Source organism: Podarcis gaigeae (genome assembly GCF_964106915.1).
Source record: "Podarcis gaigeae genome assembly, chromosome: 17".
NCBI classification, from domain to species: Eukaryota; Metazoa; Chordata; class Lepidosauria; order Squamata; family Lacertidae; genus Podarcis; species Podarcis gaigeae.
The window spans coordinates 33,983,071-34,010,651 of record NC_139694.1 but is presented as its reverse complement, the minus strand read 5'-3'; the positions used below and the strand labels follow the sequence as shown (position 1 = coordinate 34,010,651).

The 27,581-nt window shown below is 46.7% G+C and overlaps 3 protein-coding genes across 4 annotated transcripts in view; 1 reads left to right on the top strand and 2 right to left on the bottom strand.

Moving 5' to 3' along the window:
• The window catches only part of IL27RA (interleukin 27 receptor subunit alpha), an 818,781-nt gene that overhangs the window by 470,810 nt on the left and 320,390 nt on the right, over positions 1-27,581 (top strand). The window lies entirely within an intron of this gene.
• TUBB4A (tubulin beta 4A class IVa) overlaps positions 1-27,581 on the bottom strand; it is a 217,215-nt gene that overhangs the window by 32,374 nt on the left and 157,260 nt on the right. The gene's annotated exons all lie outside the window — the stretch shown is intronic.
• Positions 11,904-27,581, bottom strand: part of LOC310835000 (phospholipid phosphatase 3-like) — a 38,378-nt gene continuing 22,700 nt past the window's right edge. Inside the window, exons 4-6 of the mRNA XM_083719645.1 lie at positions 22,963-23,020; positions 15,312-15,488; positions 11,904-12,842 (exon numbers count right to left, since the gene is read on the bottom strand). Coding sequence (XP_083575771.1) covers positions 12,741-12,842; positions 15,312-15,488; positions 22,963-23,020 — 337 coding nt within the window. The 3' untranslated portion in view covers positions 11,904-12,740. The remainder of the gene's footprint in view (positions 12,843-15,311; positions 15,489-22,962; positions 23,021-27,581) is intronic.

Below are 27,581 nucleotides of genomic sequence, written 5' to 3'. Positions count from 1 at the left end.
AGCCTCAAGTCACAGCAATGGATTGAGAAGGACCCAAAAAGTGTGTACCTGCTCCTTCAGAGGCAGTGTAAACCCATTAAGAGCAGGCCACTTCCCAGCCATCTGGTCTGGGGAACAACCGATTAACCGTGCCTCCGTCTTATCTGGATTGAGCTTCAGTTTGTTGGCTCTCATCCAGTCCATTGTTGAGCCAAGACAATGGTCCAGCCCATGCGCTGCCACACCTGCGGATGTAAAGGAGAAGTAGGGCTTTGTGTCATCAGCATACAGTGGTACCTCGGGTTAAGTACTTAATTCGTTCCGGAGGTCCATTCTTAACCTGAGACTGTTCTTAACCTGAAGCATCACTTTAGCTAATGGGGCCTCCCACTGCCGCCGCGTGATTTCTGTTCTTATCCTGAAGCGAAGTTCTTAACCCAAGGTACTATTTCTGGCTTAGCGGAGTCTATAATCTGAAGTGTCTGTAACCTGAAGCGTCTGTAACCCAAGGTACCACTGTATAGGGGTATTGTATTCCAAAACATCTGGAAAACACCAGCTTTGAGAAGACTGCTCCACACACTTAGGATGAGAACAATCCAATCTCCCGTTCTAGGACAAAACATGTAGCTTCTGAATTCAGCCCCAGAATCTAATTGTTTAAAAATAATTGTATGCAATAATGGTGAGAGATGAGAACTATGTGGTTTGAATTAATTGTTACGGATTGACCAATAATAATAATAAGTATACCAATTAGGTAGTCCTATTACCTTCTAGGAAAAAAGGAAAGTGAAACAACATGTAATGTGTATTATAACCAGAAGATGGTGCCCAAGGCCTCAAATGCCAGACTGCACCCAAAGACTTATACCAGACATTCCTCCATAGGGCACCACGAATGCGCTGCAAGAAACCAATCAAACAGTCAAAAGCTTTTGCATAGCTCAGATGGGGCTCTTTCCACACAGCCTTGTCTGAGGCCAGATGATTCTACTGAATTTCTACATAATTTTGAACATTGGGAGTGGCTGGATGATCCAAACATGTTCAATGCCAAGGTCACCTGCCCTCAGAGGTCACATGTTGTGCCTCTGCATGGCTTACTGCTCAGTGCATCATATCTCCTACTAATCAATAGGCATTCCCAGAGCAGAAACTCTCCCCCACAACTGGTGGAAGCTAATTCTGCTGCATTCTATAGGGCAGGCTTCCTCAAACTCGGCCCTCCAGATGTTTTTGGGACTACAATTCCATCATCCCTGACCACTGGTTTTGCTAGCTAGGGATCATGGGAGTTGTAGGTCAAAAACTTCTGGAGGACTGAGTTTGAGGAAGCTTGCTATAGGGTGTAAAGTAAAAGTAAATCTCAGGAGGGCATTTTAAAGTGAGGTGCAAAACAGGGCTGCATAATAAAAGAGAGATGTGGCTTCAGGGGGCAGGAGGTCTAGCTTGGCCATTCGACTGTGGGTGCCAGGGGTCTTGGGTGCCATGCAGCGTGCATTGCCCTGGCACTGAAATTTGTGCTTGCCCAGCCCCTTCATGGGGAATTTTGTGGGTGCTCGGGCCCCCAGGGCCCCAGGGAGTTGGCACCTATGGCAGGGGATCGATATGGGGGTGGGGTGGAATTGGTGAGTGGAACATGCAGGTGGTCTGATATACACAACCCCCCGCTTTGTTTTTAAAAAAAACAAATTGAAGATGATCTGACAGAGTCTGTGCCCATTGTAGCATGTACCCTCAGCCCACTGCTCATATCTGGCCAAACAGTATGGCAAGTTTTTGAATCACTACCACCAGCTCTCTATAAAAGCTGTACAAGCTGTGTGTACCTCAAAGCTTGCCTGTATATCATGCTTCAATCACCTGGGATTCATTTTTGTATATATATATATATATATAATGGAAGATTTCCACATTCTTTATTGGAATAACTCAGGTGAATATAAACTGTTAACCACCAGGGCTGTGTGATATTGAGGAAAACACAGGAAAACCTCAAAATATGTTTGTCTTGTTAGAATTCACCTTTAAGGAAGCTTAACTTGCGGCGCTGTGGGTTAAACCACAGAGCCTAGGACTTGCCGATCAGAAGGTCAGCAGTTCACGGTTCACGACGGGGTGAGCTCCCGTTGCTCGGTCCCTGCTCCTGCCAACCTAGCAGTTTGAAAGCACATCAAAAGTGCAAGTAGATAAATAGGTACCGCTTTGGCGGGAAGGTAAACGGCATTTCCGTGCACTGCTCTGGTTCACCAGAAGCGGCTTAGTCATGCTGGCCACATGACCCAGAAGCTGTACGCCGGCTCCCTCGGCCAATAAAGCGAGATGAGTGCTGCAACCCCAGAGTCGGCTACGACTGGACCTAATGGTCAGGGGTCCCTTTACCTTTTTAACTAAGCTACTTTCTACCTCTTGTGGTTTCACAATTCTGTTATGAGGTTCTAAACAACTTCAGCCTCTGAACGTTGTTACCTGGGATTCATATTTGAACTTCCTGTGAATTCTGGCATCAGGGAGCCACAGTTTAGTCAAATCCCTCCTGCCCCAACTTGCTGCGACTGTTGGCGCTCGCACAACATCTGTTGGCCATGAGTTCCACTTGCTTGCCCTGTGTGGAAAAAGAAACGAGGAGAAAAAAGGGATGCAGACTCTGTCCAAGCCCAGTTAGAAAGATCTACCCCCTCTCCCCCAGATCCTTTCCCCTCATTCATTGGCAACCTCAGCCAAGCTCTGCTGACTGACTGGGAAGACACTCCCCTCTCTGCCCCGGAGCTGGAGGCAAATGTGAGGGTGATGTCAGGAAGAACTCAAAGGATCAATTGTTCCTGCAGTATCACCTGAAACTCATTCTGAGAAGGGGGGGGGGGAGATCCAGCACAAATCAAGGCGGAAAAGAGGAATGCACCAGGCTGCCAAAATCCCACCCGCCCCTCTGGTGACATGTCTTGAAAGCTTAGATGAGTAGGGCTAAGATATGAATATGTGAGTAATGTTCCCACAGTACAGTTCTGTAAGGCAGGCTCTAATGGATCTGACCCTGGAAGCGTTACGTTCAGATACAATGTCAAGGTGGATGTTTATGCAGAAAAGAAGTTGTCTTGGATGTTGTATGGACTTGTTTCAAGGTGAAAGGAAACCACACATTTCCACCAGCTTTTAAGTTCATATTTGTAATAAAAAAAATTAAGGTCTCATATGTATAATAAATGTTCATAAATGTACCAAGCAAACACATAGGTAAAGGTAAAGGTACCCCTGCCCGTACGGGCCAGTCTTGACAGACTCTGGGGTTGTGCGCCCATCTCACTTAAGAGGCCAGGGGCCAGCGCTGTCCGGAGACACTTCCAGGTCACGTGGCCAGCGTGACATCGCTGCTCTGGCGAGCCAGAGCCGCACACGGAAACGCCGTTTACCTTCCCGCTGGTAAGCGGTCCCTATTTATCTACTTGCACCCGGAGGTGCTTTCGAACTGCTAGGTTGGCAGGCGCTGGGACCGAGCAGCGGGAGCGCACCCCGCCGCAGGGATTCGAACCGCCGACCTTTCGATCGGCAAGTCCTAGGCACTGAGGCTTTAACCCACAGCGCCACCTGCGTCCCAGCAAACACTTACATAAATATATAAACCACATGTCTGGAGCAGCACAGGAAGACAGTCCTGACACCATTTTGACTCCTCAAACTGACCAAATGTTTCTCTGCAAGGAGGGAGGGGGTGGGGGAACCTTCCTACTGTTTACGGTATTAAGTGATTACCATTTCAAAGGAATGGCCAGACTACCGGGAAAGGCAATCAGATAAGGCATTATCAGATAACCTGGCAGACAGGAAAAACAACAACATTCAAATTTCTGTTGTAGACCACCTTTTCTGTGATGTAGGTATGATGTATCCGGGGTGGTGGTCTTGGGCTACACCCCTTCTGTGATGTATGTATGAGGTTTCTGGGGGTGGTCTTGGACTCTAGGGTGGGCAATGGTCCCTTTACCTTTATATAAGGGTGGGCACACCCTTGTTCTGGGTCCTTCTCCTTTCTATTGCGTGTGAGGGGAGCACCCTGTTGCAACAGTTCAATCAAGATCAGGCTTACTAGCTGCTTTGCTTCTCAATATTCTCTGGTTGGCCTCTGTTATTTTCTCCTACCGATGGAGAACCTACAAAGGACTCTATAAGGGCTCTTGTGTCCCCCACAAGGGAATAAAGGCAGATTTTGTTTACAACAATATTCCGCAGTGGTGGATACCTCTAAAGTAAACCCATGCACCCTACTTGTTCATGTCATGTCTTGTAAAGAAAGTGCATTTACCCCTGATAAAAACTGAGCGTAAGCAAGTTGGTGCTAGTGCATTGGATGTGGGTGGCGCTGTGGTCTAAACCACTGAGCCTCTTGGGCTTGCCGATTGGAAGGTTGGCGGTTCGAATCCCCGTGACGGGGTGAGCTCCCGTTGCTCTCTCCCAGCTCCTGCCAACCTAGCAGTTCGAAAGCATGGCAGTGCAAGTAGATAAATAGGTACTGCAGCAGCGGGAAGGTAAACGGCTTTCTGTGCCGTCATGGTGTCCCATTGTGCCAGAAGTGGTTTAGTCCTGCTGCCATAAGACTCAGAAAGCTGTCTGCGGACAAATGCCGGCTCCCTCAGCCTGAAAGCGAAATGAGCGCCACAACCCTAGTCACCTTTGACTGGACTTAACTGTTCAGGGGTCCTTTACCTTTTACCTTTTTAGTGCACTTGGCATGGAGAGGTGTCTGTAATCATTTTCAAAACAAATAAACAATCCTAAAATTCTGCACCGAGGTAACCCAAATTCTGTGACAAAAAGAGCTGAATTCTGCAGTCAGTATAATTTATGCAAATTCAACATATTTACATGATTTTGCATAATTCCTTGTGCTGTTTTATGGCTTGCACACTGTACTTTTTCTGCTTCTGCCACTTAAGGGGATGGGTAAATACAGTACCCAGAAGCCCTGCTCCAACCATTGGCACTGGAGATCTTAATTCAGCACCTGCTCCAGCTTCTGGGATTTCAACAGGCTTCTCCCATATGCTTCGAAGTATTTCTTCACCACAATCAGGCTCTGAACTTTGCTTCTTTGAGAAGCGGAGATTCTTAGGAAATCAAAGCCTGTAACTTGAGACCGTATTCTGAATATGGCATATTCAGCAACTCTCATAGCACATAGTTTGGGAATCACTGCTTTACGATAATGTGAGAAAAGAGGCTAACTGAAGTATGAAATAAAAGCTGCTTCACCTCTCCATCACACCACATTTGTAGGCATCTGCTTTGGGAGCATTGAATGCTTGTGTACTTCCTGTTGTGTCTCCTCCCCAGAAATAGCATACAAACATTTCTTGTGAGATTAGTGCTCCTTGTACATGCAATTTTTTTCACAGCATCTACACAACGTCACTGACATCGAAATGCCACTCCATATTCTCTCCCCCCATTTAATCCAGATTTAATCCCCTCTTTGGAGAAAAATGCAATAAAGTGGTACCTTGGCTTGCATACGTCTTGGTTTGCATATGCTTTGGATTACAAACACGTCAAACCTGGAAGTGCGTGTCCCGGTTTGCAACCTTTTTTTGGATTACAACCCATTTATTTTGGATTATGAACAAAATTTTTTTGGAGGCCCCATTGGCGAAAGCACGCCTTGGGTTATAACCTATTTTGGTTTACAAACGGACCCCCAGAACATATTATGGTTGCAATTGTAACCACCAGTGGTGTAGCGTGGGGGGTGCAGCGGGGGCCCGGCCGCACCGGGCGCAACATCGGGGGGGGGGGGCACGCTCGCACTCGCAGTGCTAAAATCAGTGCTAAAATCCACGGGTTAGGGGGCGCAAATTACTTGCTTTGCCCCGGGTGCTGACAACCCACGCTACGCCACTGGTAACCACAGTAATTAAAACCACAGTAATTCTTTTTTTAAATGGTTACCAATGACTTGTTGCTTCAATGACCCATTTGCAAATTAAACCACCATCTATAATCATCTTTGGTCTAGCGCAGTGACTCCCTCACCACAAGTGGAAAATAAGCTCCTGTCTGAAAGTTCCTCAAGGGGAGCTTGCAGCCAGGACACCTGGGTTGCATGTATTTTTTTAAAAAAAGTTTTTATTTATACTTTTCAAATTTACACATTCCATTATTTTTACAATCATTTTAACATTTCAAAGCCTGACTTCCTTTCCCCTCTTTCTGTGGTTCCTTAACTTTATTTCTTAACATCTTCTGCATATCCAAATTCATTTAATTTGCTCATTTGATTATCTACATTAAATATAAACTCTTATGAAACTGCAGGTTACTACAATAATCCTACCAATGTTTTTCACCTGTTTGCAATTTATCTGTAAATATTCAATAAACCATTAACCTGGGTTGCATGTCTTTTGGTTTTAAGCAGAGTGAGGGATCCAGTGATTTACGACAGCGAGTCTTAGGGACTGCAGGATTTTCAGGTGAATTCCAGACTTGTAATTCTATACGCAAGTCCTGTTTGTGACTTTGTAGAATCCCCTGGCAAGCTGCTTCTGCTCTGTGTGCTGCTGGACACCAGCCAACTAAGCGAGAGGGTGTTGGACTTTGCTTTGGGGCCGTTAAGTGCTTTACACAATTGTGTACTTCCTTCTGCGTGTCCAGAATTTACCGTTAACCCACTTCACTGGACAGCCTCCCAGAGCTCCAGCTCTAGCTCTGTATCGTCTATTTCAGCTCCAATTCTCCCGCTGTAAAAAAGGGAATTACATTGACCTGGCAGGAATGCTGTGAGACTCAGATAACCATTAAAAGTCACATTGCCAAGGCCAACCGAAGATATTTTGGTGCCCGAGGTGGAAAATCCACATTCCATTCCCTCCCCCCCTTTTACAGAGGGCACAAGCCTTATCAAAAGGGATGAGGCCTGCACATGATGGGCTGGTGCAGGAGAGCCAACTAGTGGGTGTTGCCTGCTTCCTATTCTGGCTAAAGAAGGGCAACTGATTTAAATCAGAGTTTCAAAATGTCTGAGATAAGCATTACACCCCATATTATACACATAGATGCACACACATGTCTCTCTCCCCCTCCCCCCGCCTGCCACTGGTCAAGCAAGTTTTGCAGGTTGCTGAAACCATACAAAAACCCCACCCTCAGAAGCTGTTGACTAGAGGTGAAAGTGAGACGTGCCCTCACGCTGCAAGCAGCAAGCCCCTTTTCAAAGAGCCTCCATTGCTCTGCCTCCGGATTCTGCTGCCCTTCAGCATGCCACCCCCCCTTGCGCTTTGCACATGAAGTAAAAGAGTAAAGGGACCCCTGACCATTAGATCCAGTTGACTCTGGGGTTGCGGCGCTCATCTCGCTTTATTGGCTGAGGGAGCCGGCGTACAGCTTCCGGGTCATGTGGCCAGCATGACTAAGCCACTTCTGGTGAACCAGAGCAGCACACAGAAACGCTGTTTACCTTCCTGCCAGAGCGGTACCTATTTATCTACTTGCACTTGGACGTGCTTTCAAACTGCTTAGGTGGGAAGGAGCAGGGACCGAGCAACGGGAGCTCACCCTGTCGCAGGGATTCAAATCGCTGACCTTCTGATCAGCAAGTCCTAGGCTCTGTGGTTTAACCCACAGTGCCACCCGTGTCCCTGTTGCACATGAAGAGACCTGTGCAAATGACCAGCAAGAAAATGTTAAGTGTTGTTTGTCCCTGCCTTGAACAGAGGCTGTGCAGGATGCCAGCAAGGACTCGGTGGTGCCAGCTTGGGACTATTCCCACCCCCAGTCTTGGCCCTGGAAGTCACATGCCTCCAGCACACCCCGGACATTGCATAAAGGAGCCATTGAGAATGGCCTTGAATCGATTCAGCAGCTCTCCTGGGAGAGACTGTTGTGAAGAACAGACTGGGGGATGGTGCAGCCAATCGAGTGGGAGAGAAGGGCTGGGAAACCTCACTCTGTGTTGCTGAAAGTTGATATCAGATTGTCTCCTGATGAAAGCACAGGTGGCTGTGCCCTGCTTGGAAATGCAGCCTCCTCTGGGGCTGCTGTGCGCTGATCTGGCAATCTGGAGCCGTAGCTGGCCAGGAAAGTGCCTGAGGTACAGAAGGGGGGAGAAGAAGAAGAAGAGTTTGGATTTGATATCCCGCTTTATCACTACCCAAAGGAGTCTCAAAGCAGCTAACTCCTTTCCCTTTTCTCCCCCACAACAAACACTCTGTGAGGTGAGTGGGGCTGAGAGACTTCAAAGAAGTGTGACTGGCCCAAGGTCACCCAGCAGCTGCATGTGGAGGAGCGGAGATGCGAACCCGGTTCACCAGATTACAAGTCCATCGTTCTGAACCACTACACCACACTGGCTCACTGGGAGGAGAACTCCTGGGAGGAGAACCCTTGCTAATAAACAGCCAAGTTGCAGAGGGCCAGAACACACACTCTTTCCTTCTGGTGGACGCATATACAGTTGTTTACCACAGCCGCTTTACATGTTTAAGTAGCTAGCAAAATGCCTGACCTCACGGCCAAGCGTGCTAAGACCGGGGGGTTGGCAGTTTTGGCTGCCCAGATGCTGAAATACAGCTGCCATAATCCCTGGCCATTGGCCATGCATGCTGGGGCTGATGGGGATTGTAGTTCAGCGACATTTGGATGGCGGGCCAAAGCTTCCCCACCCCTTCGCTAGGTGATAGACCTGCTCCAGGGTGGCAGCACTTCAGATTGCAGCCTGGCATCTCTCTGAATGCTACTTCCCAAACAGGCTCCCCACCTCCTCCTTTGGATGAGGAATGAGTTGAGAATGAACGTGAAGCTCAGCTGCAGGAATGCCAAAGTTGGGTTCTGGTCACATGGAGCCAGAGTGCTCCTGCTCTTAGAAAAAGAAAACAAGCTCATTTCCCCTCTCTTTGTGGAACAATCCTGATAGTTACGGTTGCCCAGTGTCTCTGGTTTTTTTTATTTCCCTCCTCACCTTTAGGGCTGAACATTATTTGCAGTTGGCACAGGATTGCTGAGAAATGGCAGCACTGCCGCTCTTTCAGACCGGCCAACTTTACTAAGCCTCTGAGCAAGCTGCTTTCTCAAACCCGGCCCTCCTGCCATTATGGCAGTTTTGTATATCACTCTCCTCTCCCCCAGAAAGCCTACATGGGCTGCCCTCTGTTTGGTTCTAAGCTTGTACTCATCCTTATCTAACAGTTTCTTTCAGCTACCCCTCTGAGGCTGGCTGCCCTTGAAAGCTCAAACTCAGCAAAAGACAGTCCTTAATGCTACCCAAGATCAGGAACACCCACATGGCAGGTCTCAATACCCCTCCTAGTCCAGCCAACTGAACACAGATGTAACATTTTGAACTCTGAGGATGCCTGGATGGAGAACAGAAAGGTGTGTCTGTGTGTCTCATACCTACAGGACCGCCTCTTCCAGTATGCCCTGCAGAGGACCTTAAGATCCATAAATAGCAACACCCTAGAGATCCCGGGCTCTATGGAAGTCAGATTAGCCTCAACCAGAGTCAGTGCCTTCTCAACTCTGGCTCCGGCCTGGTGGAACGCTCTGTCTCATGAGACCAGAGACCTGCGGGATCTGATTTCTTTCTGCAGGGCCTGTAAGACAGAGTTGTTCCACCTGGCCTTTGGCTTGGAATCAACTTGATCCCCTCCCGCTCTTTCCTTTTTCCTTCTGTGATGGAACTCCTATTTGGGGACTCCCCTGGCTTTTTTCTAGCCCATGTAGGACCAGTCTTGATAGTGAAGATTTGACGTTTTCATCCCCAAAAAGTTTTTGATTTGCGTTTCTATTGAAATGAGGCTGCGTTTTAATATTGTATTTTAATCTTGTTTTTAAGCTGTATTTTAATCAATTGTTTTTATACCTGGTGTTAGCTGCCCTGAGCCCGGTCTTGGCTGGGGAATGAATAAAATGTATTATTATTATTATTAAATGAGCCTACTTGCATCCCTTACTCTACCCAGTTTTGTCTCTGGCTCCTGCCCTCCACTGGCATTTTACCCTCAGGAGCCTCCTCAGATGGAATGGGGCCCTTGGACCAGGAACATTCCCTACCCATGACTTACGATGAATTTGTCAGTCCCAAATGAGCAGCAGAAAAGAGGCCCATCTACTCCCACCAACCCATGAGCTGCATTTGGCTTTGATAGGCCTCAACCCTTTGGAGCACACTCTCCACCACAGCCATCCAGAACAGCTGCTTCACTTGGCTCCCATGAGATCTTTCCTCTGCTCTGCACTAGGCTTACAGAAGACCAAGGCAAGACAAAGGACTCACATCCCAGGTCCACAACAGTGTCTCCTGCTTCTCTCTTCTATAGTCATTGAGGGGTCAGGGTTCCAGAAACAAGGCTCTGCTAGGTCAGGTTTCCAAAAGTCATGATTTGAGGGCTTCCTGCCCCCAAACACCTTGCACCATGTGACTTTGACAATGGTGCCTGGGCCAGTTGCTGCCTCTCAGCCTAGCCTACACCGCAGGATTGTTTTGGAAAATTTAATGGGGGATGGATGGAGAACCATGTACACCACCTTGAGCTCCTTCAGGGGGGGGATTTTGATCTTTCAGATTTCAACAGTATCCTAGGCGGGCTCAAAATTTGGCTTCCTTGGCCTTTTGCCTTCTATTCTGTTCAATTCACTGAATCGGTGGTTCCCAATTGGTGGGCTGCGGAGCCCAGGGGTCCCACCAGTGGGATCTGTGGCACCATTCACATAAGGAAAACTCCCAGAGTGATATCAAAATGATCAAAAGTAGGGGGTCCATGGCTTGGCTTTTGAAAAACAGGCGGGCCACAGTATTTAGCTAATTAGGAACCACTGAACTAGACCAGCGGCAAGTCAGCCTTTGAGAGACGTTTGCCTGAAGCAAAGTCCAAAAATCTGAAGCAGTGGACACACACAAATAGCGCTTCAGTACAAGCAGGCAAACATTGGTAATGGTGGACAAACGGTCTTCGAGGGAAACTGATCTGCCATTTTCCTTCTCACAAATTGCTGAAGAGTCCTGGGGATCCCCCAGAACACATCAGAGGCAACAGCAACCCAGTGACCCATTCCACTTTTTCCAACAATGCATGTGAACAGAAGCAAACCAGTTGAGCTTGAACTGCATCCAGCACTTAAAAGATTGCTACAATCCTGTGTCTGGTTATACAAGTTTCAGGCTGCTGATTTCAGTGGAACCAAGCCTCTAAAACTGAGTTCAACATCACAGCCTATAAGAGGTAGCTGCAAACTTTTTTTGTTTAGCATCACAGTGATCCCCCATTATACGATTCTATGTGCAAGGTTGCATTGCTTGCCTTAGTAGCAAGGAAGATCATGCACAGATACTGCTCTGTTTCCTCCTTATTTCTCAGCCCTTTTTAAACCATGTCTCCCGTTTTCAGCTAACATAGAAACCCCACAGAACGCTTCAAACCTTGCTCCTGTAATTCTTTCATTTGAAATTTCACAACTTTTAGTTTTTTACTCACATTGTAAAATATATATTTTTTGAAACACTCACCCCACCCCACCCCATCATAGCCCCTCAGGAGGGGATGCCTCGCTGGCTGAGAAACACAAAATTATTTCCTCATCACTCCTTAGGATCCAATCCGGCTTTATACTGTAATCCTGCCTAAAGCATTTATCCTCAAAACAATTGCATTATTGGCGTGATTTCAAAGAAGGGTGTGACTCGATAGGAAAGAACATCTGGAGGGAAAGGGTTTGAATCTTCACAACCATGAGGACTAGATGACCACTTTTTGTTTTGAGTGAAAGGTAAGTATCTCAGGAACTCATTCTGTATCAGGTACCAAGTCCTGTGCCAGTGGAATACAGGATCCAAATGGCGCCGCCAGTGCTTTTGGAACCTCGTGCTCAGCTATGAGGGATGTTCTGAGGTCCATATGCAGTCTACCCTCCCGTAAGTCAGTTATTAATCTAGGTGATTGTCAGTACCATTTATTACAAAAAAACACAACACATTTCACATTATGGGGAGCGGAAGCGTTGGGTGGGGTGGAGGGTGGGAGGTATCTGGCAGCACCAGGGTGACCTGGTATGAACTTGCAGGTCCTCCACGATTTTCCAGGCACTTTCCTCCCAACTCCACCTCCCAAGCCTGTGGTTCATTCCTTCATGAATATGCTTCTGCAAGACACATCGCTTGGCCTTTCAAGCAGCTGAGAGACATCACTAGCGCAGCAGAGACTGGATTCTCAAGGAGCCACCAGCCTTTCTCCTAGCAACACAGCCCGAGTGCATAATGTTTCAAGGGTGAGATCATCCCAGTACTAGTGAGGAGGAAGGGCAGAACTTCCTGCGTCGGAAAAAAATAAGATGATGGGGGATTTCCTTCTCTTGAGAATATCATCTAAAAGGAAACCCAAAGTGGCAGCGATGGTGTGACCACTGGATTCTTTGATAGAGGGAAAGCTCATAAAGGAGTGGTCTCATGTGTACAAACCCAAAGGGAAAACAAGAGTGCCCTGTCCATCATTGTGAAGACAGAGGGATCTCTGGCACAGAGGTGCCCTAACAGCCAGGAGAACACTGCTCCCTTTTCCCTCCTCTTGGTGCTTCCAGCAGCTGGCGCGGCAGTGGATGTTGGCATGGCAGTGAGCAAAAGCTCCCTTGTGGCCCCTAGCAGGTGGCAAGGCAGTGGCTGCCCCGACTGGCGCCGATGTGGGCAGTGAGTGCCAAGCAACTGGTGCCAAGCAACAGTTCAAGGCTCCTGTAGTCAGCCAGACAAGAGTGCGTCTCTGACCCCCAGCGAACATGCCCTAGCAATCGGTGTGGCAGTCTGAGCTGGGAGTGTCCAAGGAGACTGGCGGCAGGTGGCGAGGCTGGTGCTTGCAGTGAAACATGCTGGATACATGGAAGGCCTGAAAATGGAGAGAAGAGAAAGAGGGCGTCAGAGATAGCCAGGCCCACCCAATATCCTCTCAAGAGGCAGCTAGCTGCAGAAGGAGCAGGCACAGCACACAACTTTGCCAGTCCTGACTGAACACAGAATCTCATGAAGGCAGCCTCCCCCAACCTGGTGAGCTGGAGATAATTTTGACTTCCATCCCGCTTGACTAAAGGCTATGCTGGCTGGGGCTGTTGGAAGTTGTGGCCAGGGCCGGATTTAGGTTTTATGAGGCCCTCAGCTACTGAAGGTAATGGGGCCCTCTATATGTCCAGATGTCCTTTGTCAACAACAAATTGTCTCTGTTTTTTGTGTTGAATATATGCTATATGGTAATTTATGGAGCTAATAGGTGTCTAAAGCCATTTGCACATGTTGTCATGCAACCGGTCCATGCAGAATGCAGGCACCCTAAATTTAGAAGACATATGAAGGCAGCCCTGTTCAGGGAAGTTTTTAATGTGTGACATTTTAATGCATTTTTAATCTTTGTTGGAAGCCGCCCAGAGTGGCTGGAGAAACCCAGACAGATGGGCAGAGTACAAATTATTATTATTATTATTATTATTATTATTATTATTATTATTATTATTGAAATGAGTGATATTGTAAGTTGCAGGCAGGGCCCATTACTTACATCGTAGGAGCCAACACAACACAAAACACTGTTGCTGTATGTAGTTTTATTTTATTTGTTTTCTTTCTTATATTTTGGAAATGAACATCCAGGTTCCCCCTCCTTTAAATATTTTGGGGGCCCCCAAGAGAGTGGGGCCCTAAGCTATAGCTTGTTTAGCTTATACATAAAGCTGGCACTGGTCACAGACCACTTCACTACAGAACCTGGTTGTTTTTCAAAGGATATCCTCACTGCTGAGCTCATGGAAGACCTGGCTAGGAGTCTTCAATGAAGCGATCATAATAATGAACTGTTTTACAGGCCTGTCCACAACACACACGGCGTTAAGGAACTGGGCATCCTTCCACGGCTCTCTACTTTTCCTTTTAGAAATTAAACATTGCCCCTACCCTCCCTTGACATCAGTTTAGGCACAAAAAACATTTCAAAGGTTTATGTGATCAATCCCATCACACTAATGAGCCTTGTACATGTACTGTGTGCATAATTCTTCGCTGCTCACTATCAACATTAAGAACCCATTCCTCCTTCACAGCGTGGGATAAGATTACTAAGCTAAGATTCCTTGATTCTATTCCCAGCTCCTAGGAATCTCAATTCCAGGGTTCAACATACTTCCTTGACTGGAGCCTGATGGGTGGAGCTGGGATCCCAACAGCCAGGGCAGGAAATTGAAGGATTTCCTCCCGGCCGCCTGCACACAATGCTAACAAGGGTGTGCCCATCCTTAGTTATTTCCTGGCGGCTCACACCAAACCCCTGCTCCCTTCATCCAAGCGGATTTTTCTGCATCGCTTAGTATAACACGCAACACAACCTGCCAAGCATTGCAACCACAGAGCTTCTTGCAACTTTATAGAAAAAGGGGGGAAGCAAAGGGAAGCCAGAACAATCAGATTAAGGGCATTTTCCCTACAAGAAAAAAAGGCTAATGTGTTTGGGGCACTATAGTTTAGAAAAAAGCAGAAGACAGAAGGTGACAGCATGTTGGAATTTATGAAATGATGGATTAGAGCTTCTCTCTTCTCAATACTAGAACTCATTCAGGGTCACTCAAAGAAGCTAGCAGGTTAGCAGCAAGGAAGCTTCATTCCTGGGTTTTGCATAAACATTTCAGCACAAGCCATATCTGACTCAATTTGCTGCCACAGGATGTGGACATGGCTCCTGGCTTGTCCAGCTTTAAAAAGGGAATGAACAAATCCCTCTTGGTCATGTCTGTTGCTGGCTATCTGCCATCATAGATGAATCAACCCTCCATGTTCAGAGGCAGTCTATCCCTAAATATGAGTTTCTGATGGACAAATCGTGGAGAGGCCTTGTTGCCTTCAGGCTTTTATTGTGGGGTTCCTGGAGGTATGTGGTTGCCCTTTCCACTCCTGTAAACAGGCGGCTTTTTCTTAACGTTTCCTAACAGAAATGCAACGTAAGTGTTCTTAATGCATAAACAAATACAGTTTGCGAGAAACACCGATCCCCACAGCGGGAACTAGAAGCAGGTTTGGTTAGGAATGCTTTGCCTTCCTACAGTCACACAGAACTGAACTTCGGTTGCAGAATTTCACTCCCAAAGAACCTCAGCTCGCTTGCTTGAAACTGTTTTCTCCCCTCTGATGCGCTTGGAAGAGGAGGACCTGCTAAGTAAGATTTGCAGAGCAGTCAAAAGGTTGGGATTCTGCATCCAGATCTCTCTCTCTCTCTCTCTCTCTCTCTCTCTCTCTCTCTCACCTCAACAGGGAGCGACACTCTCCTCCCCCCAAAAGACAAGAGAAAGGGTCAACTAAGGGCAGAATCAGAACTCACCACCCAGCAAGCCACAAGTGCCCCCTGCAGCAGCCCCACAACCACATCCGATGGATGGTGCCGGTAGTCAGAGATGCGGGTCAGTCCTGTGTACAATGCAAGCATCAGCAGCACAAACTGGACCAATGGACGCAGCAGTCGAGCTCCCCGCCACGTGAAGCGGGCCTGCAAGTAAAACTGGGGGAAGAAGAGGTAGAAAAAGGCTGTTAGCACAGAGAACTTCTGAGGGAAGTTTTGCCAATCTGTTTAGATCAGGGGTCAGCAAACTTTTTCAGCAGGGGGCCGGTCCACTGTCCCTCAGAACTTGCGGGGAGGCCAGAATATATTTTGGAAAAAACACACACGAACGAATTCCTATGCCCCACAAATAACCCAGAGATTCATTTTAAATAAAAGGACACATTCTACTCATGTAAGAACACGCTGATTCCCGGACCATCCGTGGGTTGGATTTAGAAGGCAATTGGGCCGGATCTGGCCCCCGGGCCTTAGTTTGCCTACCCATGGTTTAGACACATCTTGAACCTTGAGACATCAGCCAGGGATCTACAAGGACCACAGTCTATTGGAAACAACAGGCCAAGTAAATTGGGGAAAATGTATAAATCTAAATCAAATAAGTGCTGGAAATGTAAAGAGAAAGAAGGTTCTTTTTATCATATGTGGTGGTCTTGTAGAAAGGTTAAAGCTTACTGGGAAATGATCTATAATTCATGGTGCCGGTAGTCAGAGATGCGGGTCAGTCCTGTGTACAATGCAAGCATCAGCAGCACAAACGGGACCAATGGTTTGTGCAGCTTTTCTTTTGGGAATTATAGTTACAGAAATACCTAAACTGTATAGAAACTTATTCATGTATGCTCCTACAGTGGCAAGAATGTTACTCGCCCCAAAATGGAAAGAAGCTGAAGTCCCAGCAAAGGAAGAATGGATACAAAAACTTATGGAATATGCAGAAATGGTGGAACTTACCGGAAGAATAAGAAATCAAGATAACAAACTTTTTATAAAAGAATGGAAGTGGTTTATTGAATATTTACAGATAAATTATAAACAGAAAAGAACATTGGCAGAATTATTGTAACAACCTAGAGTTTTATAAGAGTATATATTTAAAGTAGATTAGTAACTGAGCAAATTAAGTTAATTAGGATATGCAGAAGATATTAAAAAGAAATTTAAGGAACCGCAGAAAGAGGGGGAAGGAAGTCAAGTTCTGAAATGTTAAAATGATTGTGAATTAAGTGAAATGTATAAACCTGAAAAGCATTTTTTTTTAAAGGAAAACAACAGAAGCATGCAAATGGAAGGATCAGACTCCCAAATATAGAAGGGGAATGGGACATTAGGGGGTTTAGAAAGGGAAGGTGGAGATATTCAACCTACAATGTATGGGCAAATTACAGAGCAGCAGCCCCACTAAGTCTGCTGCAGCAAAGCCAGCAAAGAATTTGGTGGCCCCTTAAAGGATAACAAGCTTATGGTGGCTTAAGCTTCCCTAGGTAAAGAGAGCAAAAGGCACGGAGGGAGTGCTGCAACGTAGGGAGAGTGTAGATTTGGACTGGGGAGGCCCCAGTTCAGATCCCCACTCAGCCATGAATCTCACTGGATGACCTTGGGCTGGTCAGTACCTCTCTGCCAAACCTAGCTCCCAGGGCTGCAGCACAGATAAATAGAGACAGCCCACACATATGCTGTCCTGAGCTGTCAGAAGGAACGGCAAGAGAGACAACGGCCTGCTTCGTTGTTTCAGAATCTGTTTTCTTGGTGTGTTCCTTTGACTCTCACCTTGCAAAACTGATCTCCTACTCAACTTTGTGTGCACACATGTATAGATGCGCATATATTCCGGTATACAATGGAACCTTGATTTTCAAGCGTCTCAGAAGCTGAACAATTCAGAACATTAACACTGAAAACCTGGAAGTACAGTGGTACCTCGGGTTAAGAACTTAATTCGTTCCTTAACCTGAAACTGTTCTTAACCTGAGGTACCACTTTAGCTAATGGAGCCTCATCCTGAAGCAAAGTTCTTAACCCGAAGTACTATTTCTGGGTTAGCAGAGTCTGTAAACTAAAGTGTCTGTAAACTGAAGCGTCTGTAACCTGAAGCGCCTGTAACCTGAGGTACCACTGTAATTGCTTCCGTTTTCAAACACGCCTCGGAAGTCAAATGGCTTCCACTGCGTGTTTTTCCATTTTTTAAATGGGTTTTGCCAACCGCCCACTGAACCTCGGTTTTCTAACGTTTCGGAAGACAAGTGGTCTTCCGGAACGGATTACATTCGAAAACCGAGGTTCCACTGTACTAGAATAGTTAAGAGACACTGAGCAGTGAACCAGGAGGCCCCACTCCAAGTCTTGCCTTTGCTATGAGCTGCCTAGTTAAGCTGCTCAGAGAAAGCTCTCCTGGAGACCCTCTGCTTTCCCTCCAGGATCTGTTTCACAAACATGGGTGGCTGGAGATATTTCATCGGACAGGGGAGGGATACCTATAGCTCTTCAGATTTTGCTGAACTACAGTTCCCTTAATCTCTGATAACTAGCTATTAAGGCTGGGGCTGTTGTGAGTTATAGTCCAACAAGATTTGTTTCTCTTTTGTTATTATATATATTTTGGGGTTTTTATATTGTAAACCACCCTGTGATTGTCAGATGAAGGGCAGTATAGAAATAGAATACCGTACTTTTCCGTCTATAAGACGCCCCCTATTTTTGGGCTATTGTTGAGCTTTTTTTAGGGGGGAATGCCAAAAATCGCTCACCTACACGCATTGCTAAACCTGCCTCCTGTCTGTCCCCTCACTGGCAGAATCTACCAATCGCCCGCCCAATTACCGCCGCATCGGCCAATCAACACCACCCATTGACGAAGCAACCAATAACACGCATAATAGCCACTGACAGACGTGGCAGCAAGCAATCTAACACCCACCCTATGCACTACGCATGTATAAGACGACTCCTACTTTTTAGCATGATTTTTAAGGGGGAAAACCTAGTCTTATACACCGAAAGGGGACGCGGGTGGCACTGTGGGTTAAACCACAGAGCCTAGGACTTGCCGATCAGAAGGTTGGCGGTTCAAATCCCCGCGACGGGGTGAGCGCCCGTTGCTCGGTCCCTGCTCCTGCCAACCTAGCAGTTCGAAAGCACATCAAAGTGCAAGTAGATAAATAGGTACCGCTCTGGCGGGAAGGTAAACGGTGTTCGCCAGAAGCGGCTTAGTCATGCTGCCCACATGACCCGGAAGTTGTACGCCGGCTGCCTCAACCAATAAAACGAGATGAGAGCCGCAACCCCAGAGTCAGCCACGACTGGACCTAATGGTCAGGGGTCCCTTCACCTTTTATACACCGAAAAGTACGGTAAGTTTTTGCACCCTGTCATAGGGCAGCAATTTTGTTTTTTCTGTTGAGGACTGCATTCCCTTGGAGGTAATCTTGTCCTAGCTGGTGAGGAGCATGGTCAGAATCGAAGTTGTGCAGGACCATTTCTTCCCCGCTCCTCTTCCCCTCTAACAACACCTACATGAAAACAGGCCACGGGCTAGATTAAATTAGGCCAAAGACCACGCGTGGCCCAGGAGCTGCAGGCTGCCCACATCTGTTTCAGGGAAACCAGACAGCCAGACAGGTCCTGTGTCTCCATCGCCATCTCGCTTCCTCCTCTCAGCCACTCCCTGTTTCCAGACTGATCTCTCACAGGGGAAGAGTCCTTGTTAGGTTGCCAGGCAAATCCCTCTTCTAAATATAGGAGAGTAAAGCATGACAGATTCTCAGAAGCCACAACAACAACAAAAATAATAATAAACAAACAAAATAAAAATAGCCAAACTGGGAGGCACAAACCAAAGCCCCAAAGACTCTGGAGTCCCATTTTGGTCTTGCATGGTCTTTCTGAAGCCCTATTGGCAGTTTCTCACAAGTCACTGAGGCTGCATTGTGCCTTCCTTTACTCTGCAACTGACAAGCTCACAGCAGCCTGCAAATCCACATCTGCTAAGCCTTTAAGCCCAAGCCCTCAAGGAGGAGATAATAATCCACGTCTTCCGCATTTCATAACAGGAAATGGCCGTAGAGAAAGGTATGTCTGCTGACTCCAATAACTTCACCTGGAGCCAAAATTCCTGGTTCCCATCCACTTCCATCTAAATCAGGCACATTCCACTTTCTTCCCAGAGCCTAGTATAAATGTGCATATTTCACAGAAGAAAAGAGGGATCCAATTGTGTATGTGTAAGGTAATTTATACAAGGTCTACTCTCAAACACTACTGCATGAGCCCTCCCCCTGCCCGGTGCAAACGAAACCATAGACATCCCTGGAGGCTCTCTCCCATTGCTGTACTAATTTACTCTCTGGTAGACAGCCCTGTACCAATTCAAAAGCAAAGAGGGTGCTTGGTTTTTTAATTAAGGATATGCCAGACTAACATCATTTTAAGGCAATTAGGTTTTCAACAGCTCAAATTGAACCAGGCACATGAAATGGCATGGTATAACATAGCACAGTGCTTTGGTGTTAACATGCACATGGATTTACTTATTCAAGGACTAGAAACAACTCCGGTATCAATTAGTTTATTTATATGCAAAGAACAACCAAAGACTGCACATACCCTTTCCATGGCTCCCAGTACATTACTGAGCACAATTCAAAGTGTTGGTGCTGACTTTTAAAGCTCTAAACGGCCTCAGCCCAGTATACCTGAAGGAGCGCCTCCACCCCCATTGTTCTGCCTGGACACTGAGGTCCAGCGCCGAGGGCCTTCTAGCAGTTCCCTCACTGGGAGAAGTTAAGTTACAGGGAACAAGGCAGAGGGCCATCTCGGTAGTGGCACCCATCCTGCCAAAGCGCCCTCCCACCATATGTCAAAGAGAAAAACAACTACCAGACTTTTAGAAGACATCTGAAGGCAGCCCTGTTTAGGGAAGTTTTAAATGTTTGGTGTTTTATCGCTTTTTAATTATTACAGTAATACCTCTGCGAACGTCCACTTCATCTAGTGTCCATTTCAGCGAACATTTGCAGCAAACCTGGAAGTACCGGAACAGGTTACTTCCAGGTTTGCTGCTCGCGCATGCGCAGAAGCACAAACCGTTCCGTGCAGGTGCGCAGACGTAGCCCTGTGTCCTTTTCAGCTAGCGGCTGGGGCTCCTGAATGGATCCTGGTCGCAAAACAAGGTACCATTGAAACCCAGTCAGATGGGTATGTATGTATGTATGTATAAATAAATAAATACTATTTCACAGACTGAAAGCAGTTCAAAAGCCTAAGTGGATAAAAAGGTGCTGAAAAGAACATAGAGAAGACGCCTTGAAAGTCTCTTGGTTTTCCCTTCTCTCTGGAGCCGCTACAAAAAACCCACATCACTTCACTTGATGGAGTCACCCAGAGCAAGATCTGAAGGTTTGGGCAGGTAAAAGCAGGTTTTAGAAACCCAAGGGACAGGTCTAAAACCTGAACAAACCTAACATCAGCCACTAATACGTAATTGAAGAGGTATCTCCAAAATACCCTCAAAAGTGGCAGTGTCTCACCAGGACCAGCCAGGTACCAGATTTGGGGGGGTGGGGGCAGTCCCTGGTCAACAAGTGGAACGTGTTAGTATAAAATGTTTCTATTTTCACTTCCAACCTCTTTATCTGCTTACAAGCCCTCTCATTCCATCTAATCAATATGAAGACCGTTTCATTATAATTTTAGTAGCAGCAGACCCCCCCCCCCCGGCAATATTTAGGAACAAAACACAGCTGTAATGTAAGAAAACATGGCTGTTAAAAGCAACACTTCAACTTAGGGGGGGGACCTGTGACCCTCCAGCTGTTGTGGGAAAACAACTCCCATCACCCCTAAAGCACCGGTCAGGCTGGCGGAGGCTGGCGGGAACCCAAATCCGTTAGGAGGTCCACAGTTTTCCCCATTTCTGTCTTAATGCTTCTACTTCTTTAACATTCAATTTTAGATTGTTTGGTCAGCCGTGGAAATTAACCGCCCCAGCCAGACACCTTTTCCTTCCTCAGTGGAAAAGCTCCAGAGATTCTTGGAATCCTTTCCTGGCTTGGTGCCAGACTCTTCCTTCCATGGATTTTTCTCATCCCAACTATATTTACCCTGCAAACTTAATCAGAGTTTTATATCAGTTTTTGCTGGAATGGTCTCCCTGCAGCACCTTAGGAGTTGTAGCTCCCAGCATGTTTCCGAGCACAATTCAAAGTGTTGGTGCTGACCTTTAAAGCCCTAAACGGCCTCGGTCCAGTATACCTGAAGGAGCGTCTCCACCCCCATCATTCTGCCCGGACGCTGAGGTCCAGTGCCGAGGGCCTTCTGGCGGTTCCCTCCCTGCGAGAAGCAAAGCTACAGGGAACCAGGCAGAGGGCCTTCTCGGTAGTGGCGCCCGCCCTGTGGAACACCCTTCCAGCAGATGTCAAAGCGATAACAACTACCTGACATTCAGAAGACATCTTAAGGCAGCCCTGTTCAGGGAAGTTTTTAACGTGTGATATTTTACTGTATTTTTTGTTTCTATGGAAGCCACCCAGAGTGGCTGGGGAGGCCCAGCCAGATGGGCGGGGTATAATTTTATTATTATTATTATTATTATTATTATTATTATTATTATTATTATTATAGCTTGGTGAGGATGCAAAGTTTTGTGTTCGAGATCCCCCTCCAAACTATAATTCCGGATGTTGTCTGGGTGGAGGGAATAACTCTTAAACCAATTTAAGTTTGGGGTTGGGAGGTGCCCCATAAACCAAGGATAATTGGGTATACTTGAAGAGCACCCTCCTTCTGCTCCTCCTCTGGGAAGGAGTGGAAAGCCCCTGCAAGATATCTAGGCAATGTAAGTCCAGGAGCAAAGTTAAATTTATTTCTTTTTATATTGATGTGACCACATTGGTAGCTTCTTACTTAAAGGCAGTATATAAACGATTTTAATAAACAAATACAAATAACATGTAAATTCACAGTTAAGGGAATGCAGAAAAGGGCCTTCAAAAAGATGCTTTGGAGAACGAAGACTTCTCCAAGAGTCTATTTCCAAATTATTTCCCCACCAGTCTGTGGAATTTTCTGGTACAGTGGTACCTTGGTTCTTGAACGGCTTAGTTGTCGAACAAACAAACCCAGAAGTACGTAAGTGTTCTGGTGTGCGAACATTTTTCAGAGGCCAAATGTCCAAGCGCAGGAAGCTCTTGCAGATAATCGGAAGCTGCGCCCTGGTTTTTGAACAGTTTTGGGAGTTGAACAGACTCCCGGAACAGATTAAGTTTGCAAACCAAGGTACCACTGTGCCCAGAATGGGTTGCTAGGTAGAGCTGTCAGGTCTCATTCACTCACCTGCGAGCAGCCAAACAAAACTTGGCGGAGGCTGCTCCACACGACAAACTATCCACATGAAGCAGCTCCTCATATGCATAACCTATTTTCACCACACACATGTAAATATTTCCTGGAATTATGCAGGAAGCAGCTCAGAACTATGGCACGAAGCTGCTGCTCTGAACACCTGTGTTTCCTGTAGACAGCAACGCAGCTGCTTGCAAGGTGAATCAGGCCCCCTTTTACCCTGTGGCTCACAAGGTGGCCCACAACACAACCACCCGAAGACCCTCCCCACGTAAAGCTGCACATAGGGACTTACCACCAGGTACATCATGGTATACATGGCAAAGGAGGCGTGGCCGGAGTAGAATGACTTCCTGGAAGAGAAAATGATTGCTTTGTTAGATAAGAACAGAGCATGCAGTCTGCTAGATTATTACGGCAGAGGATTTCTGCTCACAGATCATGACAATGCAGTCCCTGTAACCTATTTACAACACTGTTCCTTCAGACACTTCTCACACCACCTATGCAAAGCAGCTTCCCTCTGTTCGATTCCTACTTCCTAGCAGTAGGGTTCAACTGAGAAAATGTTGGGCAACAGCTTGGGTAAGTCCCACTGAGTTAAATGCAATCTAACCTATTCATTTCAACAAGACCAAGATATCCCGGATATTAACTGTGTGGTGACCCAGGTTCAATGAAGTGGTTAAAGTGTTGGACAAGGGAAGGAGAGCCCCTCCCTCCTCCCAAATCTGTACTCAGCCATGATGCTCACTGCATGAAGACCACCTTGCAAGGAAGACCACCCTGAGCTCCTTGGTGGAAAGGCGCGATATACAGTGGTACCTTTGTGCTCAAACGCCTTGGTAGTTAAATAACTTGGAACCCAAACACTGCAAACCCAGAAGTAAGTGTTCTGGTTTGCGAACCTTTTTCAGAAGCCAAACGTGCTCCGTTTTGAGAGCCACACTTCCATTTAGAGTGTTATGTTGAGGTCTGTCTGTTTTTACTATTTATTTTGCGTTTTTGTTTTTGTGGCTCTTTTCAGCTCCTGATTGATTGATTGATTGATTGTGTGACTGCAGTACATTGTTTAATGCTTTCATTTTATGGTCTCGTTAGATAGTAAAATTCATGTTAAATTGCTGTTTTAGGGGTTGTTTTTAAAAGTCTGGAACAGATTAATCCATTTTGCATTATTTTCTATGGGAAAGCGCACCTTGGTTTTGGAATGCTTTGGTTTAGGAACAGACTTCCAGAACGGATTACATTTGAGAACCAAAGTACCACTGTACTTGTAACAAAATAAAATAAAATAAAATAAAATAGTCTTTGGTTAAGGTGTGAAAGCTAGACACCTAGGTCTTTGGGTTTTAGATCAATGATGACTAGCGACAAGATTCTATGTTACAATGTGCACATTGTTCTTTTAAGGGATGCCGAACTTTGACCCAGCTTCTCTTCCCAACATCTCTCTGTTCCTTTGAGGGTGAATGACCTCAGCCAGCTGATAACAGACCACATAAAATCCCTATTGGAGCCTTGGCAGAGAGAAAAGGGGCTGGGAAGGAGGTGAGTTGCAGGCGAGGGAGGGTTTTACACTCCCAACTGCATGTGTCTCTTTAGCTTTTAAAATCAAAACCCTCATCTCACCTTCTAAGAATTCAAGGCAGCCAGCCCAGGCTTCAACACACAGGCCTGCTCCCATCAAGTCTACTCTGGACTGGATAAGCTCTCTCTATCCCACTTGTACCTGTTGCCTCTTCAGCCAAGATGCATCCATCTCACTTGAGTCCCTCCAGAACTAAGAGAATAAACGTACACACCGGGCCTTGCCATTTCGGGGGGGGGGGGGTGTCAGTTGCTTCAGCTCTATCCAAAGCAGGCCAGTGTTGTTCAGTGATGGCTCAAACCCCTTTCCACAGAAGACATGTAAAGGGCCAAGCAGGGAGAGAGGGGACTCATCGGCTGGGGAAGGAAATCAGCGTAACACCAGGGATAAAGGGGGGCGGATGGGGGAATCGGAGAGGGGGCTCCAGGACTCTTCACTGGAGACCAGCGGGGAGAGCACAGGTCCTCCGCTACCCACACCCACCCTGCGCAGAAGACTTCCGTGCAGGGAAAGTAGGCGTAGACTTGGCGTCAAAGAACTTCTTTGCTGGAAGAAGTTCAAGAAACGCCTACTGACGGATTCTGCTAGCGACTGAACAGCCACGAAGTGAAGGGCTGTCCAGCCAGGAAAGGTTTAACCAGGCTACCTAGCCAGGAGTGGCGGCAACTTACGCACGAGCAACCCCATATAACCATTACAGCAGCCTACATTAGGAAGGAGCCACTGTCTAGTTATATTTTATTGACAACACGCTGAATACTAGAATCCACGTCATCCAGTGAAGTTGAACAGTGAGAGATTCAGGAATCAATGGAAATGTTTCTTTCCACAGTGTTAAAAGTACAGCTGTACCCTGGAAGTCGAATGGAGTCTGTTCCGGAAGTCCATTCAACTTTCAAAACATTTGGAAACCAAAGCGGAGCTTCCTGCAGCCAACCAGAAGCCCTGTAAGCCCCGTCAGACATTCAGCATCCAAAAAATAGTTCGTAAACTGGAACAGTCACTTCTGCGTTTGCGGCGTTTGGGAGCCAAAATGTTCAGGAACTAAGCTGTTCCAAAACCAAGGTACAGTCATACCTTGGGTTACGAATGCTGCGGGCTACGCGTTTTTGGGTGGCGGACCACGCCGATCCTGGAAGTACCGGAATGGGTTACTTCTGGATTTTGGCACTCGTGCATTTGCAGAAACACAAAATGACATCACACGCATGTGCAGAAGTGTTGAATCACATCACGCGTGTGCAGACGCGGCGCTTTAGGCTGCGAACGCTGCGGGTTGCGAACATGCCTCCCGCACGGATCACGTTTGCAACCCGAGGTATGACTGTATATGATTTTGCTACCACAAATGGCAATGATGGCTGCCAACCTGGACAACTTTGAAAGGGGATTAGACAAATCCTTGGAGGAAAAGGCTATAAATGTTGGCTATATACCTGCCTACAGGATGAGAGTAGCGGGGATCAGTGCCAGTGGAAATGACAGGGAACGAATTGTGTGATCCGAGATTTCCCTACCCCTTTGGTTCAAAATGACTGCATGGGGCATACCTGCCAGAGTTCACCTGCTACTTCACAGCACTTCGGATGCACCCCAAAATCTTGCTGCCCCCGTGACTGCTTGGATTACATGCACTGCCAGGCTGGCTCTGGTCCCAGGAGAGCATGAGAGCAGCACAGGTGGGTCAAAGTCAAGGCCCAACTTGTTCAGCTTCCAAACACCGACTTAGATATCTCCAAGTAGATAACAAATAGGGCATGAAAGTGACAGCCCTTCTCTCACATTTGTCTCCCACACCTGGCACTCAAAGGTGATAGTTTCTGAACGTAGCTGCCAGGTTTCCTATTTCTCATTCTCCAGATTATCCTGTCTAAGGCAACAGAATCTTTCCCAGATCTTGAGATGGTAGCCAGATATTCTGGCACCAACTGTCCCTGTGTGCCAAATCTCATGACCTCAACTCCCTCCACCCCCCCTTAACTGAGACCTGCAAAGGATAACTTGTGCTAAATTCCATTGAGTTCCTCAGTAACTTCCCCTAGGTTAGAATTGACATTTAAAATCCTCAATTGACATTTAAAATCCAGATAGTTTGAAAAGACACCTATATGAAGCTGCCTGGATCAGCTTCGGAGGCCCTTCTCACGGGCCCACCATATGACTCAATTAGATTTGGAGGCAGCAGAGACAGGGCCTTTTCAGTGGAACTCTTTCTCATGGGATACACACTTGACTCAATCATCACTGGCTTTTCAGTGGCCCTTGAAAATCTACTTATTTTAACCTGCTTTTAACTAAGATGCTGGGCCATTAAAAAAAAAAAAATTGTTGAAGCCACTGCTGATTTTGCTTCATTTTAAACTGGCTTCATTACATAGCTACTGTGCTATATAATATTTCAGACTGCTGTTTTAAGTTTATTAACAGAATATATTTTTTATCTTTTGTTTTTTCGGTATGAGCCACCTTTGGAGGGCCCTGCCCTGGAAGAAGGCACAGAAATATTTGAAATAAATAAATAGAACTAACTGTCTCAGCTGTAGCAGAGAGGTCATGATGAACATATCCCAGTCCCTGGAATGTATGCTATAGACTTATGCTAGCTTCTAGACATCTCCTTGAAAGTTCCAACCTTGCTCCTCCCATCTCCTTTGCCTTTCAGAATCTGGTAACCTCTTACTTAGATTACTGTTATGTGTTATACCATCAAGTTGGTTCAGAAATTTCAGCTGGTGCAGAATTCAGCAGTCCGGATAAGACAATTTGAGCATATTACACCAATCCTGGCCCAACTGCCCTGGCTGCAAATTAGTTTCTGCGCCCAATTCAAAGAAATAGCAGGCTTTCAGTTTTGTGTGGTGCCAAAATCTGGCACCCCCACCTTTTGCCTTCTGTTCTAAGTCACTGTTGCAGGGGGCCCTGTGGCACCCAGTGTGGGTGAACTGGTTGCGCTCCCCTAAATCCGCCTCTGATTCAAAGTGCTGGCTTTGACCTACAAAGCCTTAAATGGCTGAGGAGGTGCTGTGGTTTAAACCACTGAGCCTCTGGGGCTTGTTGATCAGAAGGTCGGCAGTTTGAATCCCTGTGACGGGGTGAGCTCCTGTTGCTCTGTCCCAGTTCCTGCCAACCTAGCAGATCGAAAGCATGGCAGTGAAAGTAGATAAATAGGTGCTGCTGCTGCAGGAAGGTAAACGGTGTTTCCGTGCACTCTGATTTCCGTCACGGTGTCCCGTTGTGCCAGAAGTGGTTTAGTCATGCTGGCCACATGACCTGGAAAGCTGTCTGTGGGCAAATGCCGGCTCCCTCGGCCTGAAAGCCAAATG